Source organism: Nerophis lumbriciformis, linkage group LG09, assembly GCF_033978685.3.
Source record: "Nerophis lumbriciformis linkage group LG09, RoL_Nlum_v2.1, whole genome shotgun sequence".
Classification (NCBI taxonomy): Eukaryota; Metazoa; Chordata; class Actinopteri; order Syngnathiformes; family Syngnathidae; genus Nerophis; species Nerophis lumbriciformis.
In genome coordinates this window covers 25,216,673-25,240,110 of record NC_084556.2, presented here as the reverse complement: position 1 = coordinate 25,240,110, position 23,438 = coordinate 25,216,673, and the positions used below count along the sequence as shown (strand labels likewise).

Genomic DNA, 23,438 nt, shown 5'->3' with positions numbered 1-23,438 from the left:
AATAATGGTGCTTTCTTGACTTCGTTTAATTATAAGTGTACTGATTTTAAAGATAATATGCACATCATTGTACATCTAATACTTTGATATATCGATAACCAGAGGCGTTAGAATGCACGGCCAAGTCAGTTTAGCTTTTTCAGGCGTTGTGAAAAATAAACAGGACAGCCGGTAAATGTATTTTTATGTGGACAGCGATGGAAAAAAATGTATAATATTCTAAATGGACATATTTTTACCAACGCAGTCGGGGAAATGTATAGTTTTTAAATATGTGTTCAGGTGCAGTTAGCCTTAGCATTTTAGAGCATGTGTATTTGCTGAGTCTCAATGACCCGCCTCTTGACCAGGGATAAATCCGTTTTGAAAATGATTCTTATTTGTTGTTTTTGCAGACCAGACCACTTGAGTTGCCACGTAAAGCATGTTCATTCTTCTGAACGGCCGTTCAAATGTCAAGTGACGGTAAGAGCCCATATACCTGTGTCCACCTGACAGACGACCTCATTTTCATAATTGTGATTACACTCACTTAACCTTTTCCGTGTGTGCGTGTGCGTTTGTGTGTGTGCCTGCAGGCTTGTACCTCTGCTTTTGCCACCAAAGACCGACTGCGTTCTCACATGATCAGACACGAGGGCAAGGTGACCTGCAGCATCTGTGGGAAGATGCTGAGTGCTGCCTACATCACCAGCCATCTGAAGACTCACGGACAAACCAACTTTAACCCTTGTAACAAAGGTACAGTATTTGTGGTCATATCTGGACAGTAGTCTGACGTGCAGTTGACAAATGTCATGTTATTCCCTAAATAGCCGTTGCTCAAGTCATTAATAGACATAAGCTCAAAGACAGATACAGTCGTGGTCAAAAGTTTACATACACTTGTAAAGAACATAATGTCATGGCTGTCTTGAGTTTCTAATCAATTCTACAACTCTTATTTTTTTGTGATAGAGGGATTGGAGCACATACTTGTTGGTCACAAAAACATTCATAAAGTTTGGTTCTTTTATGAATATATTATGGGTCTATTGAAAATGTGACCAAATCTGCTGGGTCAAAAGTATACATACAGCAATGTTAATATTTGGTTACATGTCCTTTGGCAAGTTTCACTGCATTAAGGCACATTTTTTTGTAGCTATCCACAAGCTTCTGACAAGCTTCTGGTTGAATTTTTGACCACTCCTCTTGACAAAATTGGTGCACTTCAAGGGGAACATTATCACAATTTCAGAATTGTTAAAACCATTAAAAATCAGTTCCCAGTGGCTTATTTTATTTTTCGAAGTTTTTTTCAAAATGTTACCCATCCCGCAATATCCCTAAAAAAAGCTTCAAAGTGCCTGATTTTACACCCGTCCATTTTCCTGTGACGTCACATAGTGAAGCCAACACAACAAACATGGCGCATAGAACAGCAAGCTATAGCCACATTAGCTCGGATTCAGACTCGGATTTCAGCGGCTTAAGCGATTCAACAGATTACGCATGTATTGAAACGGATGGTTGTAGTGTGGAGGCAGGTAGCGAAAACGAAATTGAAGAAGAAACTGAAGCTACTGAGCCATATCGGTTTGAACCGTATGCAAGCGAAACCGACGAAAACGACACGACAGCCAGCGACACGGGAGAAAGCGAGGACGAATTCGGCGATCGCCTTCTAACCAACGATTGGTATGTGTTTGTTTGGCATTAAAGGAAACTAACAACTATGAACTAGGTTTACAGCATATGAAATACATTTGACAACAACATGCACTTTGAGAGTGCAGACAGCCCAATTTTCATCAGTTAATATATTCTGTAGACATACCCTCATGTCAGCAGGCCAGGGAAGCTAGGGTCGATATTCTTCTCTTGATCATCTTCGGTGGCATAAGGGACGGTGTGAGCCAAGACATCCAGGGGGTTTAGCTCGCTCGTCTGCGGGAACAAACTGCCGCCATTGCTTGCCGTGCTACCGAGGTCCTTTGTCCCTGAATTGCTCACACACTCCGGCAGATTCAATGGGGGTCTGGCGGCAGATTTCTTTGACTTTATCGTTGGAAATGCATCTGCTTTGAGTGTCGCAGGATATCCACACATTCTTGTCATCTCTGTCGTAGCATAGCTTTCGTCGGTAAAGTGTGCGGAACAAACGTCCAATTTCTTGCCATTTTCGCATCTTTGGGCCACTGGTGCAACTTGAATCCGTCCCTGTTCGTGTTGTTACACCCTCCAACAACACACCGACGAGGCATGATGTCTCCAAGGTACGGAAAACAGTCGAAAAAACGGAAAATAACAGAGCTGATTTGACTCGGTGTTCGAGAAAATTGCGGATTGCTTCCCGATGTGACGTCACGTTGTGACGTCATCGCTCCGAGAGCGAATATTAGAAAGGCGTTTAATTCGCCAAAATTCACCCATTTAGAGTTCGGAAATCGGTTAAAAAAATATATGGTCTTTTTTCTGCAACATCAAGGTATATATTGACGCTTACATAGGTCTGGTGATAATGTTCCCCTTTCAGCTAAATTTATTGGTTTTCTGACATGGACTTGTTTCTTCAGCATCGTCCACATGTTTAAGTCAGGACTTTGGGAAGGCCATTCTAAAACCTTAATTCTAGCCTGATTTAGCCATTCCTTTACCACTTTTGACATGTGTTTGGGGTCATTGTCCTGTTGGAACACCCAACTGTGCCCAAGACCCAACCTACGGGCTGATGATTTTAGGTTGTCCTGAAGAATTTGGAGGTAATCCTCCTCTTTCATTGTCCCATTTACTCTCTGTAAAGCACCAGTTCCATTGGCAGCAAAACAGGCCTAGAGCATAATACTACCACCACCATGCTTGACGGTGGGAATGGTGTTCCTTGGATTAAAGGCGTCAACTTTTCTTCTCCAAACATATTGCTGGGTATTGTGGCCAAACAGCTCAATTTGTGTTTCATCTGACCACAGAACTTTCCTCCAGAAGGTCTTACCTTTGTCCATGTGATGTCGGATGAAAAGAAAAAAAAACAAAACACCATTACTACCGTCAAACATGGTGGTGGAAGTATTATGTTCTGGGCCTGTTTTGCTGCCAATGGAACTGGTGCTTTACAGAGAGTAAACGAGACAATAAAAAAGGAGGATTACCTCCAAATTCTTCAGGACAACCTAAAATCATCAGCCCGTAGGTTGGGTCTTGGGCGCAGTTGGGTGTTCCAACAGGACAATGACCCCAAACACACGTCAAAAGTTGTAAAGGAATGGCTAAATCAGGCTAGAATTAAGGTTTTAGAATGGCCTTCCCAAAGTCCTGACTTAAACGTGTGGACAATGCTGAAGAAAGTCCATGTCAGAAAACCAACACATTTAGCTGAACTGCACCAATTTTGTCAAGAGGAGTGGTCAAAAATTCAACCAGAAGCTTGTCAGAAGTGTGTGTTTAAAAGTTGTTAATTTTGTAAGTAATTTGGGGTGACTGACTGTATCGAATGCCTTGCGGAGGTCTAAGAAAATTGCTCCAACTACACCTCCTTTGTCAAGGTTTTGTTTTATTGTTTCTAGTAGAAGGCAACATGCAGTTTCGGTGTAGTGATTTGCCCGAAACCCAAACTGCATGGGATGTAGGAGGTCTTCATAGTCCAGATGTTCTGTGAGTTGCTCAACGATCACTTTTTCTATTGCTTTGGATGTAACCGGGAGAAGGCTAATTGGTCTGTAGTTGTTGATGTCTTGTTTATTTCCTGCTTTATGGATTGAGATGATAGTGGCAGTTTTCAACGTGGTAGGGAAAGTGTTTTGTGTTAATCATTGATTTATCAATGTTGTTATAGGAGCAGTAAGATTATCTTAATACGTTTTTAGGAAGAAAGTGGCCAAACCGTATACATCTCTAGATCGCAAGCTTGATAATGTGGAGAGGATTTTGTTTACATTTGTTTCATTTATTAATTCTAAACTTAGTCCATCCTGAATAAATGGCAATTCTTTACACTGATTTTGAGGGAAGTTTTTATTCAGAGTTTGTACAGACTGGATGAAATGTTCATTAAAATTATTACTTATGTCCAGACTGTCTGAGACAGTAATGCCATCGAAATGTAATGTTACAGTGTTGTTTCTTGTTTGCTCTCTTCCAGTGAGTTTGTCAATACTTTTCCATAACTGTCTAATGTTCCCTTTTGCAGCTTTGATGAATTCTAAGTGAAAGTCAGCCGTAGCCTTCCGCAGCAGCGTTTTAACTTTATTCCTCAAACTTAAAAATCATACGATCCGTGTTTTTAGACCTGTTTTAATAGCTTTTTGAGAGCTGAGTCCCGATTTTTCATTAGAGTCCAAATTGTTTCATTAATCCAAGGTATTTTTATTTTAGCACTTTTCTTTCTGAGTTTTGTTTTAGTGTACTTACAGATAATCTATTTGATGAAGGGAAGTGAATTATATTTATATAACGCTTTTCTCTAGTGACTCAAAGCGCTTTACATAGTGAAACCCAATATCTAAGTTACATTTAAACCAGTGTGGGTGGCACTGGGAGCAGGTGGGTAAAGTGTCTTGCCCAAGGACACAACAGCAGTGACTAGGATGGCGGAAGTGGGGATCGAACCTGCAACCCTCAAGTTGCTGGCACGGCCGCTCTACCAACCGAGCTATACGATTTTTGTCATTAAGTCATCACAGGCATGTTCGGTGCTTATCCAATGGGACAGTTTTAAGTTTGTTCTCTCGTAAGTGTTGGTCTTTTTTAGAGGTATAGGGCAAGCACTTTTGTATACCTTTTTGGCTGTGATGCCTAAATCTTGACAACTTCCGTGTTATCAGTGTGATGTTATGGTCTGATCAGCCTGTTACTAAATTGTACGTTTTTTTAATGTGATCAGGTTTATTAGTAAATACCAAATCCAGCAAGGTTCGGGAGGAATGTGTAATTCTAGTAGGGCTGCTTATCATCTGTGTCATGTAGAGGCCGTTTATAATATCCTTAAGTTTTTGTCTACACGATTTATTTAACCCGTCCAGTTGAGTTCTGACCATCTTGCAATGACATTTGTATCACTTTAGAGTTGCAGTTTCTTCTTCGGTTTTGTTAGAATTCTTGATTGTTCAACCCCATACACTGTTGGTCTGTAGCAAAGCAAATATTTAACGACTCTTCCTTCTTCCTCTCCAGACGGCAACGAGGTCTGCAACTCGGCCTCCGCTACCCCCGTGAGCATTTCAGCTCCCATCTCCTCGGGGATGAACCGCGGCAACGCCAACCACCACCACGCCGTCACCATAGCGGCGCAGATGAACATCAGCACCAACACGGTCAACATCACGTCACCGGTTAGCCTCCAGCACCCGGTCACCATCACCGGGCCCGTCAACATCGCCTCTGTCAACATCCCCTCCTCTGCGCCCATGAATATCGCCCACTCGGTCGCAATAACCACCCCCATGGCAATGAATATTGCCGGCCCGCTCAATATTGCCATGAGACCAGTAGACAGCATGCCTTTCCTGTCCCAAGTCCTGCCGTCTTCCCCGCATTGGTAAAAGCAAAAGGAGCATTTAACCACAAGGCGAAACTCAGCCCAGCTCTTTTTTTTCATTCCCTACTGAACTTTTTTCCCCTCTACATCAAGTGAGCGTGGATGCTGTTGTCCATGAGGTGTGCAGCCAGGGGGCGCTCTCGAGTCAAATTTTACATGACTGGAGAGGCGCAACACTTGAGTAGAAACCAAGTAGGACTGACCTTAAATGAAGACAAGTTTAGGACTTAGCATAGTTGTTTGGAGTGCTGAAACTGTGATGTGTGCCATGACAGGCCAGATGAGGTGAAGCGGTTGTTTTGATCCTAACAGGGGAGACCAGGTGGATGAACTGAAACATCATCCATAGATTGCTCTCTTACGTTGTTTACTATAGCCTGCTAATCCATATTTAATGTAGGAAATGAGCATAGTAAAAAGGGACAGCAGCTTCCATGTGCTTCTCAGATAGTTACTACACTCTTGAGGTACAGCTAACATGTACATTTGACATAGTAATGTATTTTCATGTTTTAGGTTTTTACCTTTTTTTGTCCTCGACTATGAAATGTTTGTATTTTTCTATTTGTTTTCGGCTCATGAAGGCTTGTTTATATGTTCTATGGTAGCTTTTATTGGTTTCCCCCAATGTAGTCGGAGTGGATGGAGTCTTGCACTGAACACATGTTTTACACAGGTGAAGAGCAGCAGTATTAGTTGACGTCTCACTCCTATCGAGATCTTTTTTGTTTACTTTATATCCTAATGCCCCAAAAAGCCTCACTCAGGAAATCTCCGGAGGAATATATACTACACATGTTCATTCTGGGATTGCTTCGTTTGTATTACTTTTGGAAAAGCATTTGGTACCGTAGGAATTGTTTTTGTCAGAACAAAAAATGTCATCGGTGTAACAATCACCAGTGTTTACTTCCACTTGGAGATTCTTCTCCATAGCCTTCCACGACAAATCCATTTATTTTTATTTGAGGTGCACGACTGAGTGGCTTATGTAAACATGTTTTTTTTGTAGTTGTTGTTAGTGATATTGTTCGCACTGGAATATCTTAGACCGCAAGCAGGTTCTATTATTTGTTTGCCATATTCCACATTTCAAGCTGCGATTTGTCAGCATCTCAAATTGATGAATGAAATGTTGAACTGGGCGGATATTTTTCCAGCCTTTATAGTTTATCGTTATTAGCAGATGTTGCATGAAGAAGAGTTTTGGTACACACTGCCCTATTTCCATCAGGGACGATGATAGTTTTTAAAGCATAACCGTCCATTGAGATGATTCTTTGCTGTGTTATGGCATACCTACTGTACATTTGATATTTTTTTTAAAGAAAAACATCAGTCTCAGGCAGCAAAGATTTTCAAAATTGAGACTGACATTGCATGCGCCCAAACACTATAGCTGTTAAGACATATTTTTCAAGAATGCCTTGTTGTCTCGACAGTGGTGCAACTATTGGAGACTTTCAGTTTACACTGAAAAAAATGCAATATGCATGACTTTTTGTTTTTAACAAAATAGTGTATTTTTCTTACTGTATGACGTAGATACACTATAAATAGCTTATTTGCCAAATTTGAGCAATTAATGTGATAAACTGTCGAATTGAACACTCTGTATTTTTAAAGCAAATTGAAAACTCCATGACCTTTTTTGTGAAAACTTTTGAATGTATATCTTTGTACAACACTATTTTAGGTCTGAGGATACAGTAGTGAAGATAGATGTGGAAGATAAAATAACACTTTTTATAATAAAACATTTTGTATTAGAACATTAACAATGGTAATTTTGTATATACTAGAAACAAGCTTTCTGGTTAGCGGAAAGATCGATCAAACATTCCTGCATTTCAGCAAAAAAAAAAAGTGTCCAATTATTACATGAACATTGCGCAATGTTATGTGCCTTTTATTTGGGTTGTCTGAATAAAAGAAAACCATCATGTGTGTATTCTTAAAATACTGCTGAGCAAACTACACATTTTGTTGCCAGGCACATACATATAAAGTGGTCTGCTTCCTTTTATTTTGTAGAACCAAACAAGGAATATTGCACAAAGCACTTAAACTAAATAGCCAACTAGTCATTTGCAGCAGCTGGCATCCAAACGTGCAGTATACAGTTGTCCAGCAGATGGCGACTTGTGATCATAATAGTTAAACATGAGGCCCTGCATTGATTGCATTGTAATGTTGACATCAATTATCTCATAGCAGCAAGTAGTTTAAAAATGTCTTATAGGGAATGTGTACAATTATAAGATGGCCAAGGAACACAAGATTGCTGCAAGGTAGCTTGATGGGAAATCCTCTGCAGGATTGTCTTCAATCTCCTTTAGTCTGAAGGTGTTAGTTCTTTGCTACGCCTGATAGCACAACCCTTTAAACAGCTTAAGAAGGCTTTTGGACAAGGACAGGATCATGTGTTCTTCAGCTGAGGGACTCTCAAGCTGGTTAGTGCCTATATGAGCATTGCCTTATTCACACCCAATATACATTAGATTTATGTCAGTCTAATTATCAAGGAATTCAGAGGAGAAAGGAAAGATGAAGAACAAACAAGGTGAGGGTTGTTTATTTATTTTTATTTTTTCATTTCACCATGCTTTTTGAGTTGCTCATATTTGGAACATGGATTCCTAAAGAAAAAATAACTGCCATTCAGTCACATGATGCAATTGTCCAACAGGCGACTCGACACAAGCACTGTCGTGTGAAAGATAAGCACATACTCCTTCCTTCCTGTGAAGCAACATGACTATTTAGCAACGTTAAACGGCAAACTAGATCATTTCTAACCAGCCAGCGAGTATACCCTTCATATCAGCAACCATTTCTATTGCGGTACATATATAAGGGACAATATTGACATGAATGTGGTTACACTCTAGAGTAGTCAGTGTACAGCTTGTTTCCAGGGCCGCCCCTCCCTACAGGCGAAACATGCACTGTGCGTAGAGTCCGTTTTGCATGAAGCAGCGCGTATCACGTGTCAAATAATGGATGACAGTGCTTCGCATGGAATTTTACTGACATTTTTCCTAGCCCCTTCCTGCTCTGTCAATGATAATATGTAATGGCAAATACGTCTTATTGTATGTGAGTGCTTGGCTGATAATTTGCCCCGTCAAGGTTGTGGAAGGAGCATAGGTCTCTGCGTGTTTTAATTATGTACATAAAATGGTATTTTACTCTAATATCACAAAATACAGTGGTACCTCAACTTATGTGCTTAACTGGTTTTGCGATGGAGCTCCTAACTCAAAACATTCGTATCTCAAATCGACATCTCCCATTGGAATTGTTTGAAATCAATTTAACTGGTGCACGCCCTCACAAAACTAAAGTACCACTGATAGTCACACGCACACTAGGTGTGGTGAGATTATCCTCTGCATTTGACCCATCACCCTCACCCCCTGGGAGGTGAGGGGAGCAGTGAGCAGCAGCGGTGGCCGCGCCCGGGAATCATTTTAGTTGATTTAACCCCCAATTCCAACCCTTGATGCTGAGTGCCAAGCAGGGAGGTAATGGGTCCCATTTTTATGGTCTTTGGTATGACTCGGACAGGGTTAGAACTCACGACCTACCTAATCTCAGGGCGGACACTCTAAAATAACACAATCTTTATGAGAAAAGTACACTTTTAGATGATGACATTGTACAAAATCTATACAAAAGAATATTGTAGTTGTAGTAGTAGTTGTATGAAGTAATGTAATAATAATGTTTGGGTATTATTTTAAGATCTGTGGTTGGTTTTGGACCTTTTCCTGCTTCAGTATGGTGCAGACTAGCTGCAGCGGCTTGTTTCGCCAAGTTAGCAACATGTTTTTTTTTTATTATTTATCAATTAATATCATCATCTTCTTCTTCTCAACACTGTCCTTCACACTCATTTTCTTATTTCCCATTGTTGGAAAACACATTTATGTCCATCTCTAGCTGAAAGCTAATGTTACGGAGTGAGGCCATAGATGTTTGAGGCGGAGGTTCACTCTGACATTTGCTACAGCAGCTAATGGCGGGGATGCTCCTAATTAAAATGTTTGCTTGCAACTTAAAGCATAACAATTTGCCAAGAAACCGCTCTTATCTCAAAAAAAGTACAAAACACGCATAACATTTTGGGTCAAATGCGGAGAATAATTTCGCCACACCTAGTGTGTGTGTGACAATCATTGGTACAACATTTTTTTTTAATTCAGGTTTGTTTGTTTTTCTCTTCTATCTGAATGGATTTATGATCGAAATGTATTGAATATTAATGTGTAATGTAAAAATAAGAAATGATCACCAAAGTTTATTATATATATGGTTTTATGGATATGCACAACATGGAAGTGATCACTACAAAAAATGAGAAACTAGAAAGCCCATCTCAATTAGATTGTTAGTATTCTTGTTACAGTTCTATTTACTATGAAACAACACAACATCTACATAACACAACAAAATATACATTATATACTGCAGCAGAGGTTCTTAACCTTTTTGACCTCGGAGCCTAACTTTTCCACAACAGAGGGGCACGGGTCCCACTCAAATATCCATCTATCCATTTTCTACCGCCTGTCCCTTTCGGAGTCGCGGGGGGTGCTGTAGCCTATCTCAAATATTAACACTGTATTAATATACTTACTGTTGATTTTAATCTCATTCAATACTTACATCTACACTACTTACATATCAACTGATATGAAAGCATGTGTTAATCACAAAGATAATTATCGAGGCTTAGGTCAGGCTTTTTTTTGCGGCCTTTTTCTTTTTGTCATGGGACCCAGAATGTCTGGTGTCGCCCTTGTATTCGGTACCACACATTTTAACTTGTCACAAAAGAAAGAAGAAATGTTCATGTCAAAAAGCCATATTGTTCAGGAACGACCCATTACTACAATACTCACACCCACTAAGGTCATAAACAAAGGTTTTCAACAAGGGGTGCGTGACCCCTGGGGGTCCACAGAGGTACTGCACGGGGCCTTGATATTATATATATATCCATCCATCCATTTTCTACCGCTTGTCCCGTTCGTGGTCGCGGGGGGTGCAGGAGTCTATCTACAGTATACTGTATATAAATGATAAATGATAAATGGGTTGTACTTGTATAGCGCTTTTCTACCTTCAAGGTACTCAAAGCGCTTTGACACTACTTCCACATTTACCCATTCACACACACATTCACACACTGATGGAGGGAGCTGCCATGCAAGGCGCTGACCATCACTCATCAGGAGCAAGGGTGAAGTGTCTTGCTCAGGACACAACGGACATGACGAGGTTGGTACTAGGTGGGGATTGAACCAGGGACCCTCGGGTCGCGCACGGCCACTCTCCACTGCGCCACGCCGCCCATATATGCATATGTATGTGTATATACAGTATATATATATATATATATATATATGTATATATATGTATGTATATGTGTATATATATATATATATATATATATATATATACGTACATACATATATATATATATATATATATATATATATATATATATATATATATATATATATATATGTACGTATGTATATACAGGACTGTCTCAGAAAATTAGAATATTGTGATAAAGTCCTTTATTTTCTGTAATGCAACTAAAAACATGAAAATGTCATACATTCTGGATTCATTACACATCAACTGAAATATTGCAAGCCTTTTATTATTTTAATATTGCTGATTATGGCATTTGGCCCTGCGATGAGGTGGCGACTTGTCTAGGGTGTACGCCGCCTTCCGCCCCATTGTAGCTGAGATAGGCTCCAGCGCCCCCCGCGACCCAGAAGGGAATAAGCGGTATACGGCTACATGCTTCCATCTGTTGAAAAGCTCTATGGAGATGATGATTTAATTTTCCAGCATGATCCAGCAGTGCCAAAACCACCAGTAACTGGTGTACTGACCATGGCATTACTGTCCTCGATTGGCCTGCCAACTACCCTGACCTGAACCCCATAGATCATTTGTGGGGTATTGTGAAGAAGAAGCTGAAAGACACCAGACCCAATAATGCAAATGAGCTAAAGGCCACTATTGAAGCATCCTGGGCATCCATAACACCTCAGCAATGCCACAGGCTGATTGCCTCCATGCCACGCCGCATTGATGCAGTAATCCGTGCAAAAGGATTCCCAACCAAGTACTGAATGCATTAATTGACATTTTCAAATGTTTGATTTTGTTTTGCTGTTATAAATCTTTAGTTTTTACTTGGTCTGAGGAAATATTCTAATTTTTTGAGATGGGATTTTTGAGTTTTCTTAAGCTGTATGCCATAATCAGCAATATTAAAATAATAAAAGGCTTGCAATATTTCAGTTGTGTAATGAATCCAGAATGTATGACATTTCCATGTTTTTAGTTGCATTACAGAAAATAAAGGACTTTATCACAATATTCTAATTTTCTGAGACAGTCCTGTGTATACAGAACAGGCCAAAAGTTTGGACACACCTTCTCATTCAATGTCTTTTCTTTATTTTCATGACTATTTACATTGTAGATTGTCACTGAAGGCATCACAACTATGAATGGAGTACTTAACAAAAAAATGTGAAATAACTGAAAACATGTTTTATATTCTAATTTCTTCTAAATAACCACCCTTTGCTCTGACTACTGATTGAAGCTCATCGAGAGAATGCCAAGAGTGTGCAAATCAGTAATCAGAGCAAATGGTGGCTATTTGGAAGAAATTAGAATATAAAACATGTTTTCAGTTATTTCACCTTTTTTTGTTAAGTACATAACTCCAAATGTGTTCATTCATAGTTTTGATGCCTTCAGTGACAATCTACAATGTAAATAGTCATTAAAATAAAGAAAACCCGTTGAATGAGAAGGTGTGTCCATATATATATATATATATATATATATATATATATATATATATATATATATATATATATATATATATATATATATATATATATATATATATATATGTATGTGTGGGAAAAAAATCACAAGACTATTTCATCTCTACAGGCCTGTTTCATGAGGGGGGGTACCCTCAATCGTCAGGAGATTTTAATGGGAGCATTCGCATACCATGGTTTATATAGGGCACAGAGTGGGTGGGTACAGGCTGGCCTAGGGGCGTGGTGATTGGCTCATGTGTTACCTAGGAGGTGTTTCCGTCTATGGCGGCATGTTGTTACAATTTCGCTGCGCTTGTTGAGGGATGACAGGTCTGGACGGTAAATAATAAACAGTTTCTCTTTCAAGCATAGAAACCTCCTAGGTAACACATGCTGTCATCCCTCAACAAGCGCAGCGAAATTGTAACAACATGCCGCCATAGACGGAAACACCTCCTAGGTAACACATGAGCCAATCACCACGCCCCTAGGCCAGCCTGTACCCACCCACTCTGTGCCCTATATAAACCATGGTATGCGAATGCTCCCATTAAAATCTCCTGACGATTGAGGGTACCCCACCTCATGAAACAGGCCTGTAGAGATGAAATAGTCTTGTGATTTTTTTCCCACACATACATATATTGCGCTCTACTACGGTATCGAGCACTATTTTTTGGATAACCTTATTAAGACATATATATATATATATATATATATATATATATATATATATATATATATATATATATATATATATATATATATATATATATATATATATATATAATAATAATTATTTCCCCCCCCCCCCCAAATTTAAATACATGCACATACACATTAACATTAGTGTTAATGTGTATGTGTAATATAATGTAACGTGTGTTAAGCTATTCCTTGTCCTCCAATGTTGGGGCCTGTGAGACCTTTAGGCCGATTCACAAAATAATAATTTGATACAGTATTATAAGAAGCAAAACTGTTAAGTGCCTCTATACTGCAGCTGATAACTTTCAGAGTCTGATGGCAAAGCTGTGCTCCTTGGCTGGACACCATGGAGTCTGTGCTGCGAGGACATAACGACCTCATTCAAACTCAAAAGTTGCATAATAAGAAAATAATCCCTGCACTTTTGATGTATTTGGTGCAGCAGCATCCACACAGGTTGCACCAGTACAGATTAGCTTTGTTTTTTTGTTCTTGCATAAACTGATGTAAACACCGACTTTGCTTTTTATTTGGCACGCAATGTTGATGGGCGAGGAGGAGGACGGACAGATGGAGAGAAGGAACAGGCCATTAGAAGTGACTCACGTTCTATTGTGTAATCAGCCTATATTCAAAGAAGGAACATCACACCTTCCTTGCTTTAATGAGCTGTGCCATTTTACATTCTTTTTGCAAAAGTTACGCATTGCCTGTCACCTGACAATGATTTGATAAACGCGAGGACTTAAAAGTGATTCACATTTCATTTGTACTCAGTTTTTACACGTTTGGTTGACTGCCTTCAAACAAGTGGGAGTGGGAGGAAGTAGTGATGGTGTTGAGCGCCACCTGTTGAGTCCCCGTTCTGGGTTTTGCTCGTGCATTATCCAGAAATCACATCAAATAGCAATCAAGGTCGGAGGTCAACTTCACCCCGAATGCGTCCACCACTCATGCAAACATGAAGCAAGGCCTTGTCCTAAAATGTGTTTGTAAACAAGTACGCAAATATTGGGATTTTATCTAATGAGTCGCTGATTGTCTAGTGCAGCGGTCTGCAGCCTTTCCCATCAAAAGAGACATTTTGTCCATTGCATCCTTGCCAACCTTGAGACCTCCGAATTCAGGAGATTGGGGGGCGGGTTTAAGGGGGAGGAGTGTATTTATTGCTAGAATTCACTGAAATTAAAGCATTTATTAAATGTACATATATATATATATATATATATATATATATATATATATATATATATATATATATATATATATAGTACTTACCTTTCACTATTTGAGTAGCCTTTGTTCTGCCATTTGAGTACTGGCGAGTGATCTCTGAATCCAGGAACAAATCCTTCACAGATTTGTTGAAAAAATCCGCAAATGAGAACGGAATGTTGGCCCATAATACTGGGCTGTGACCAGCCTTGTGCTTCTCTGACCGTTCATGAGTGACTATATCCATTCGGCCACCGTGTTCTGGGTTATAGATAAACCTATGGATAACGGAGACATATAATAGTCTCCTTTTCAGGTGAGAGGACGCTAAAGGCAGTGCCTTTAAGGCACGCCCCCAATATTGTTTGTCCGGCTGGAAATTTTGGATATTACAACTTGCCGTAGTTTTGAAGCAATGCATGATGGGAAGCCGGATGTCGTGTGTCAGTATTAACGTGCCGGCTGGAATAAACACACGCTGAGAAATAGGTCCGTGCCTGCCTACTTTATGGGTTATAGATAAACCTATGGATAACAGAGACATATATAATCGTCTCCTTTTCAAGTGAGCGAGGACGCTGAAGGCAGTGCCTTTAAGGCACGCCCCCAATATAAAGTTAAAGTTAAAGTTAAAGTACCAATGATTGTCACACACACTCTAGGTGTGGCAAAATTATTCTCTGCATTTGACCCATCACCCTTGATCACCCCCTGGGAGGTGAGGGGAGCAGTGGGCAGCAGCAGTGGCCGCGCCCGGGAATCATTTTTGGTGATTTAACCCCCAATTCCAACCCTTGATGCTGAGTGCCAAGCAGGGAGGTAATGGGTCCCATTTTTATAGTCTTTGGTATGACTCGGCCGGGGTTTGAACTAGCAACCTACCGATCTCAGGGCGGACACTTTAACCACTAGGCCACTGAGGCCACTGAATATAGTTGTCCGGCTGGAAATCGGGAGAGGCACTAAAATTCGGGAGTCTCCCGGAAAATTTGGGAGGGTTGGCAAGTATGGTCCACTGTAACACAAAAGAAAAATAGTCTGGAGCCGCTCAACATAAAGACAAACAAACAAAAAAAATAGCTGCTGGGAAGTCCTATGTTTGGTGATAATATTGGTGAGTAAATGACCAAAATTCAATGGTCATATCAACGTCAGAACCCAACATTGGTTAAACGTTAGGTTTGAGTTGCTCAACGTCAGGACCTAATTCAACAAGTTGTCGACGTTGTTTCAATGTCTTGTGCCTGCTGGGAAGTCCTACTCAGTGGCCTAGTGGTTAGAGTGTCCGCCCTGAGATCGGTAGGTTGTGAGTTCAAACCCCGGCCGAGTCATACCAAAGACCATAAAAATGGGACCCATTACCTCCCTGCTTGGCACTCAGCATCAAGGGTTGGAATTGGGGGTTAAATCACCAAAAATGATTCCCAGGCGCGGCACCACTGCTGCCCACTGCTCCCCTCACCTCCCAGGGGGTGATCAAGAGGATGGGTCAAATGCAGAGGACAAATTTCACCACACCTAGTGTGTGTGTGACAATCATTGGTATTTTAACTTTAACTATGTTTTTTTTGTTTGTTTTTGCACAAGACGTTGAAACAACGTTGACAACTTGTCGAATTAGGTCCTGACGTTGAGCAACTCAAACCTGACGTTGAGCAACTCAAACCTGACGTTGATATGACCATTGAATTTTTGTTCATTTACTAACCAATATATTACAACACAAATACAACGTTGAAACAACATGCTTTTTGACAACGTTTATTCAATGTCAGGTTGTGACGTTGATATGACCATTGACATTTGGTCGTTTCCCAACCAACAACGTGGATCCAACGTTGGACACCAATGTTGTCTCAATTTACAAATACAACTATTTTGCAATGTTGTTTAGTGGTCAGTTTAAAAAAACAACCATATATGTATAATCAACGTTGTATCACTGTCTTGTACCTGCTGGGAATACTCTGGTCTGAGAGGATGGTGCAGGATCCAAATTAAGATACACTCAAAAATAGAGGTAGGAGACAAGAACATTTCGGTTTTCAAATTTTTTAAGACTGTTCTTTCAAAAGTAAACTATTGGTATTTAAAGAGGCTAGAAGTATACCTGGATACTACCAGAAAAAGGTACAAGGTGATAGAAAGTACAAATGAGTTTTGTGATGGGTAACGAATTCAGTACTTTTATAGGTACAGACAGAAGTCCGTCAGTACTATCAGGTACCGTTTCACATAAAATCAAACATATGCCACATATGCCAAAAAAAGTCAGAAAATACTTATTTTTTTCATGTTTTTCCTAATAAATTCAGTATACAAAAAAAAGTGACGTCATGTCCGGTTGCAGACTAAACACCAGCTCAAACACTTGGCGAGGAAACTAGCAGCCAAGCACCCAGAGTAGAGTAGACTCAGCCGGACTGCCTCTGGGCAAAGTTGCAATTTTCCACGCCAATAAAGCAAGAAGACAGCGCTCAAAAGTACAATTTGTATTGAATTTGCCATAAACGTGTTACCGATTAGCATTAATGATATTCCATGGCGTTTTCAACGCCTCCAAATTAGGTCATGACAATGCATGGTACAATCAAACAGCTGGTGTGTAATAAGTAGAATACTTACATTATAAACAAAAGACAAGACCTGCACATTCAGCTTAATGGCAAAGGCTACTTCCTGGCAACACACCGCAGTCTACACACCACTGCCATCTAACGCCTTGGAATTGCAGCTGTGTGCAAAGTCGTACAGTACATGCCAATGAGACACAGAAGTGTAAGAAAATAAGATAAAATGTACTTGCACTGCAATGTATGATTGGATGGACAAATACTGGAGGCCTCCATGAAAAATGTATTTTCCTTGGTAGACCAAGACATGTTAGGGAAGACTATTGTTCTAGTATTTCATCCACAAAGTCGACTTGTGTATACTCTGAAACAGAAAAGAAGAAATATTTTCAGGCCCCGTTTACACACCGGATAAGGTTATCCAGGGTAAATCACACCTAACCTTATCCGTGTCCACACACACACAATGGTCGTTTAAGACCCCCTCCCCCTTTGTCCGCTGGCGCAACGCAACCTAGTACACATGCGCGGAAAATGCTCACGTTATAGTCACCTCCAGTGTGGCTTTGTGTGCAAGTTCTTAAATGTAACTTATCTGAACAATATCCAGTGTTGTGCTATTTCAATTAACTGGAATCCAGTGTGCTGTGGGGCCCTATTGTAGTGAATCACACCTGAGACATCATACATTAATCAAATCTTTAATGGACATGTGAAAGTAAACAATGTGATAAAGAACAATCAATCTAGGGATCTAGATATCTGGTCAGGACACTACTCACTCTTTTGCCTTCACCTTCATTGTCCATTCGTTTTTGGTGACTTTATATACTCTGGACCTAGACGTTGAGTCCGCGACATACATGACGGACAATAACTGATACAGTCTGCTTTGCCAGTCCAAAAGCATTCGATGGTTTCCGTAGTCTTCCCTCGACGGCCAGGCAATACAAAGCACACGCTACCTTTTTTTTTATCACATCCACGGGAGCCCGCATTCTCGTTGTCTCTCCTCCGACAAATGGACAAAGTTTTTCGCTAAGTAGAATCACAGCTGACCTGGACATTGGAAAGTTCTCTTGCCGTCTGAGATGTGTTGTATCCCAAATAGCTGCAATTGCGCGTTTTCTTCTCTTAAGGTATTCATGTGTGATTTCCACAAGCGTCTGTACATGTAGAGGAATGAGAAACACGGGCAGGTCTGGATGACTCGCCTCCATCCTTCTAGTGGTTAGCTCCGGTTTGTTTTGAAGCTGGCTGGGGCATGTTCTTTCTGGCGTCACTTCCTGTGTGGGGCGGGGTCTTTCTGGCGTCACTTCCTCTCCGAACTCAGTTTGTAAACGATCAATGAATCCATGCAAAGCTAAGTGCCGGAGATTCAAGAATTACACGGCACACTTACCCGTGTAAAAATGTGTCCGAGGAGGGGCACCTTAAATGCTGGTTTAGTGTGGCTGAAACGGGGTTTAGGCTAAATAATTATTAGTTTAAGGGGTTAAATGACTTAGTGTAGACATGGCCTCACAATGTTTCATGGTAATTCCTCCCAAATGACTGTAGTTAACTAGAAGGAGTTGAGTAAAACCATTCCACCATCCGCTCAGACTGCACATGAAGTTATGACAGTGACGTGCGGTGAGGTTGATGGCTGGTGAGACACTGACTTCATCACAGTCAGATTTACAAACATATGAACCCTAAAGAGTATCTTATTCACCATTTGATTGGCAGCAGTTAACGGGTTATGTTTAAAAGCTCATACCAGCATTCTTCCCTGCTTGGCACTCAGCATCAAGGGTTGGAATTGGGGGTTAAATCACCAACAATTATTCCCGGGCGCGGCGCCGCTGCTGCCCACTGCTCCCTTCACATCCCAGGGGGTGATCAAGGGGATGGGTCAAATGCAGAGGACAAATTTCACCACACCTAGTGTGTGTGTGTGACAATCATTGGTACTTTAACTTAACTTTAACTTTACACATACAAACTGTAGCACACAAAAAAGCACATTTAATAAAAAAAAAACGTTATTATGGTCTTACCTTTACTTATAAGTGCGGGAACAGTGGTGTTCGTGTTGGAGGAGTTGTGAATGAATGAAATATGAAATCCGTGCTGCAGTCTGCAGGTGTACCTAATGTTGTGTCCCTGCAGTCGTTCACGGCTCCTCCGGCGCGAGCAATGTTGTTTTTGCACTTTTTGGCTTCTTGTTAAGTGACTTTTTTTGGGTGGATTCGGTCTTGCACGTGGAGGGTTTGGGTGTGGGCTTTGGTTGGTGTGGCGCTCCCGTCGGGGGTTGCAGTCTGCGGCGGAGGTGCAATAACCGGCACCAGGAGACGGGGTTACGTGAGCCACACACAGTGCGTCTTTGCAGCAGTTTTATGATTGCTCAGCACAAGAAATACGTTACACACATACAGTTGTTGACAAAATACACTGTACATTATATACCTCAGCTAACTAAACTATGGAAATGTATAATATAATTCATATAGCAATACGGTCTCACTGCACAGCAGGCCAGCAGTTTGCCGAGTCCGCAATCCATGGTGAGGCACAATTGAGTGACGTGCCTCAACTGGCTGCTTTTCACCGCACCGTCTCTTCTCAGTATTTGAACGGCAAATGCGAAAATTCAGCGATTTTGAATAAAAATAATCTAAAACTGGTGAAGTTAAACGGAAAATAGTATAATCACTGGATACATATAACAATTTAATTAATTTTTTTTCTTTTTACATTTTTTTTCTTTCCATGATGGCAGGTGAGGCGGAGAGCCTCACCTGCCTCCAGTGACCGCACGTCACTGAGTTATGAACTACGAACGTCTCCTACATTACAAGCTAGATACTGTAGGACCACTCCAGTCCGAGGGGTGGATATTTAGATATATAAATATACTCTGCAACCAGCCCTGCGTGTGGTTTGCCTAAGTCAACTGAGATATGCTGCAGCTGCATGACATGTCTTAATACTTTTGTCCATTGAGTTTCATGTAAAGAGTTTAATTGCTGCTACAAGGAAAGGGAATTTTTTTTTCCAGTTGAGCGTCCCACATAGAAATTCCTAATTCCCTACTGATGTAAAAGTAGAAAATGCATGTCATTGCCTTTCTATGGTTAGTCCCAGCACATGTCTGATAAACAATGACAAGTTGTCTTCTGTGAGACTCATGACAACACTGCAACATTTGAGCTTGTAGGCAAAGCAAAACTAGTTTGAGTCCGTTTTTTATTTATTCTCAATATTTATATATTTATCGTTTCATGAAAACCGCAAAAGGTACAGCTCACCTGTGACCATAATGAGGACAAGCATCATAAAAAATGTATGAATTAAAACTATAGTTACATTTGTTTAATCAATAAACTATATTTAACATTTAATTTAATGTATGTAATATTGAAAAAAAATAAAATTCTATTGTCTTTTATTACACACGCTTAAAATTAAATACACTTAAAATAAGTAAACAAAAAGAAAAACGACTCATTCAAATAAATGTATGTGTTTCGGACACAACAAACCAAAAACAATCTCAATTGACACAATAATAAAAAAAACAAAAAAACATATTTGATATAATATTGTCATTTGTAAAACAACAATTGGGATATTAAAATACATTTTAAAAAAGCATTTTGCGTGTCCAAAAATGGGCAGAAAGAAGCAAAGCACAGATATGATATTGTGATTTTTGATCAACAATACAATGCATAATCACCCGATATATAACAATATTCAGTGTATTATTACAAGATTCATTATATACATAATTACACCCACTTACACCCAGAATAATTAACATAATTTGTATAAAGGCATTACATATTTCATATTTTCTCCTATTTGTTGTATCTATTAAAAATATATTTTTTTGTATTTCTTTTTGAAATATATGTTATTGCTTTGTTGGTTTCCTTGTCCAGTTGATTCACTGAGTCATCCTACAAACTGATATGCACACACTTTTAAGAGTTGGGTCTACACAAGGCTGCTTTAAATTTAATTTACCCCTTGAATTATATTTTCTGTTAAATATTCCAATAAGAAATTCACAGCAAATTACTGGCTAATAATGCATGGCATTACTTTCACGGTAACATTTGCAGTACTTTACTGTGAAACAACTGCTTAATTGCTGTGATATATAAAGGTATCACAGTTTTTACAGTCATTTGTCGTGATGTTACAGTACATTTTTGCAACTTTGTCCCGTTACATTTCACCTATATGCTCTTTTATTCCATGTTTTTTTTTTCCAAAGTAGTATTTTTAGAATGGGCTGTGGGTTGCTAAAACATTAGCTGCGGGGCCGCAAATGGCCCCCGGGGCACACTTTGCAGTCGTCTCACCTCCTGTAGACAAAGGCATGAACTAGTCTTTCTAAGTCTAATTTTAGACATTATGCCTCTTATTTTGGCCACGTTTTTAGGTGGTAAAAAGCTGCTGATGTTATTCATTTAATTTTATTTTTTGACTTTCTTTCTTTCTTTCTTTAGTTTCTTTCGAGCATGAACACACTTACAGCATAATACATCACACAATTCCATATCATTTCACTTTACATCATGTCCGAAAAGGAGCGTTTACAAATATATGCGTTTATTTACTGACTTCTTTTTATAGCACAATGAGATCCGTGAATGATTAATACAGCAGTTTTTGTAATAGATAATTAACTCAGTCATGATAAACATACTGAGATGAAAAATATCTTATTTTCAATAAGGTTGAAAGTGTTTCTCATAATTCTTCTTCTTTGTACTTTGTAAGCACTATTAATTCGAACAACCTCTTAAACTGGATCATATCAGTACATTGTTTAACTTATTTACTTAATCCATTCCATCATTTAATTCCACATACTGATATGGTAAATGTTCTAAGTGTTGTACGTGCATACAAATGTTTTAAAAATTTAATTTTCCTTTAAGATTATATTCCTCCTCTTTTGTCGAGAAGAATTGTACATTCTTGGGTAACAGGTTATAGTTTGCTTTGTACATCATTTTAGCTGTTTGCAATTTTACCAAATCATCGAACTTCAATATTTTGGACTTAATAAATAAAGTTGTATGTTCTCTATATCCAACATTATGTATTATTCTAATTGAGCTTTTTTGTAACATCGTAAGTGAATAAAGCGCACATTTGTAATTGTTTCCCCATATTTCTGCACAATAACTCGGATATGGTAACACTAGTGAGCAGTAAAGAATATGAAGTGATTTTTGGTTCAGGCCGTATTTTGCTTTATTCATTATTGAAATGTTTCTTGCTACTTTATGTTGTATATTTTTACATGAAATTTCCAGTTCATTTTATCATCTATTAATACTCCCAAAAATCTGGTTTCTTTTACCCTTTCAATATCTACTCCATCTATTTGTATTTGTGTATGATGCTCTTTTCTACTGTTACCAAATAGCATTATTTCAGTTTTACTGAGATTCAAAGTCTGTTTTTGTTATACCATCTTTTTAATTTTATCATTTTTTCTGTTATTATTTGTATTATCTTCTGTGTGTTCTCTCCTGAACAGAACAGACCTCCTGTAGACAAAGGCATGAACTAGTCTTTCTAAGTCTGATTCAGACATTAGTCCTCTGATTTTGACCACGTTTTTAGGTGGTAAAAAAGCTGCTGATGTTATTCATTTTCTTTTTTTGTTACTTTATTGACTTCATGTGGCTGTTAAAGTTCAAGTCTGACTGTCTGAGTCAAGATTTCTAACCTGTTATTAGGTTTTAGGGAGTCTCAAGGTGACTAGAGATGTCAGATAATATCGGCCTGCCGATATTATCGGCCGATAAATGCGTTAAAATGTAATATCGGAAATTAACGGTATCGGTTTTTTTTATTATCGGTATCGTTTAAAAAAAAATTTTTTATTTATTTTTTATTAAATCAACATAAAAAACACAAGATACACTTACAATTAGTGCACCAACCCACAAAACCTCCCTCCCCCATTTACACTCATTCACACAAAAGGGTTGTTTCTTTCTGTTATGAATATTCTGGTTCCTACATTATATATCAATATATATCAATACAGTCTGCAAGGGATACAGTCCATAAGCACACATGATTGTGCGTGCTGCTGGTCCACTAACAGTACTAACCTTTAACAGTTAATTTGACTAATTTTCATTAATTACTAGTTTCTATGTAACTGTTTTTATATTGTTTTACTTTCTTTTTTATTCAAGAAAATGTTTTTAATTTATTTATCTTATTTTATTTTATAATTTTTTTTTAAAGTACCTTATCTTCACCATACCTGGTTGTCCAAATTAGGCATTATAATGTGTTAATTCCACGACTGTATATATCGGTTGATATCGGTATCGGTTGATATCGGTATCGGTAATTAAAGAGTTGGACAATATCGGAATATCGGATATCGGCAAAAAAGCCATTATCGGACATCCCTAAAGGTGACTAATAATAGTTTCTCTTTCCTTCTGTGGGCCAAAGACAAAGTTTTTGTATCGTTTAGTATCGTTCCGATACGGTTACTACCCTCGGCATCGACACTACCGATAT

At 39.1% G+C, this 23,438-nt stretch overlaps 1 protein-coding gene across 1 annotated transcript in view; it reads left to right on the top strand.

Annotated features, from left to right (window-relative positions):
- The window catches only part of LOC133607461 (vascular endothelial zinc finger 1-like), a 51,083-nt gene extending 43,328 nt beyond the window's left edge, over nucleotides 1-7,755 (top strand). The window contains exons 3-5 of the mRNA XM_061962100.1: nucleotides 396-465; nucleotides 579-741; nucleotides 5,152-7,755. Coding sequence (XP_061818084.1) covers nucleotides 396-465; nucleotides 579-741; nucleotides 5,152-5,519 — 601 coding nt within the window. The 3' untranslated portion in view covers nucleotides 5,520-7,755. The remainder of the gene's footprint in view (nucleotides 1-395; nucleotides 466-578; nucleotides 742-5,151) is intronic.
- The last annotated feature ends 15,683 nt before the right edge of the window (nucleotides 7,756-23,438 follow it).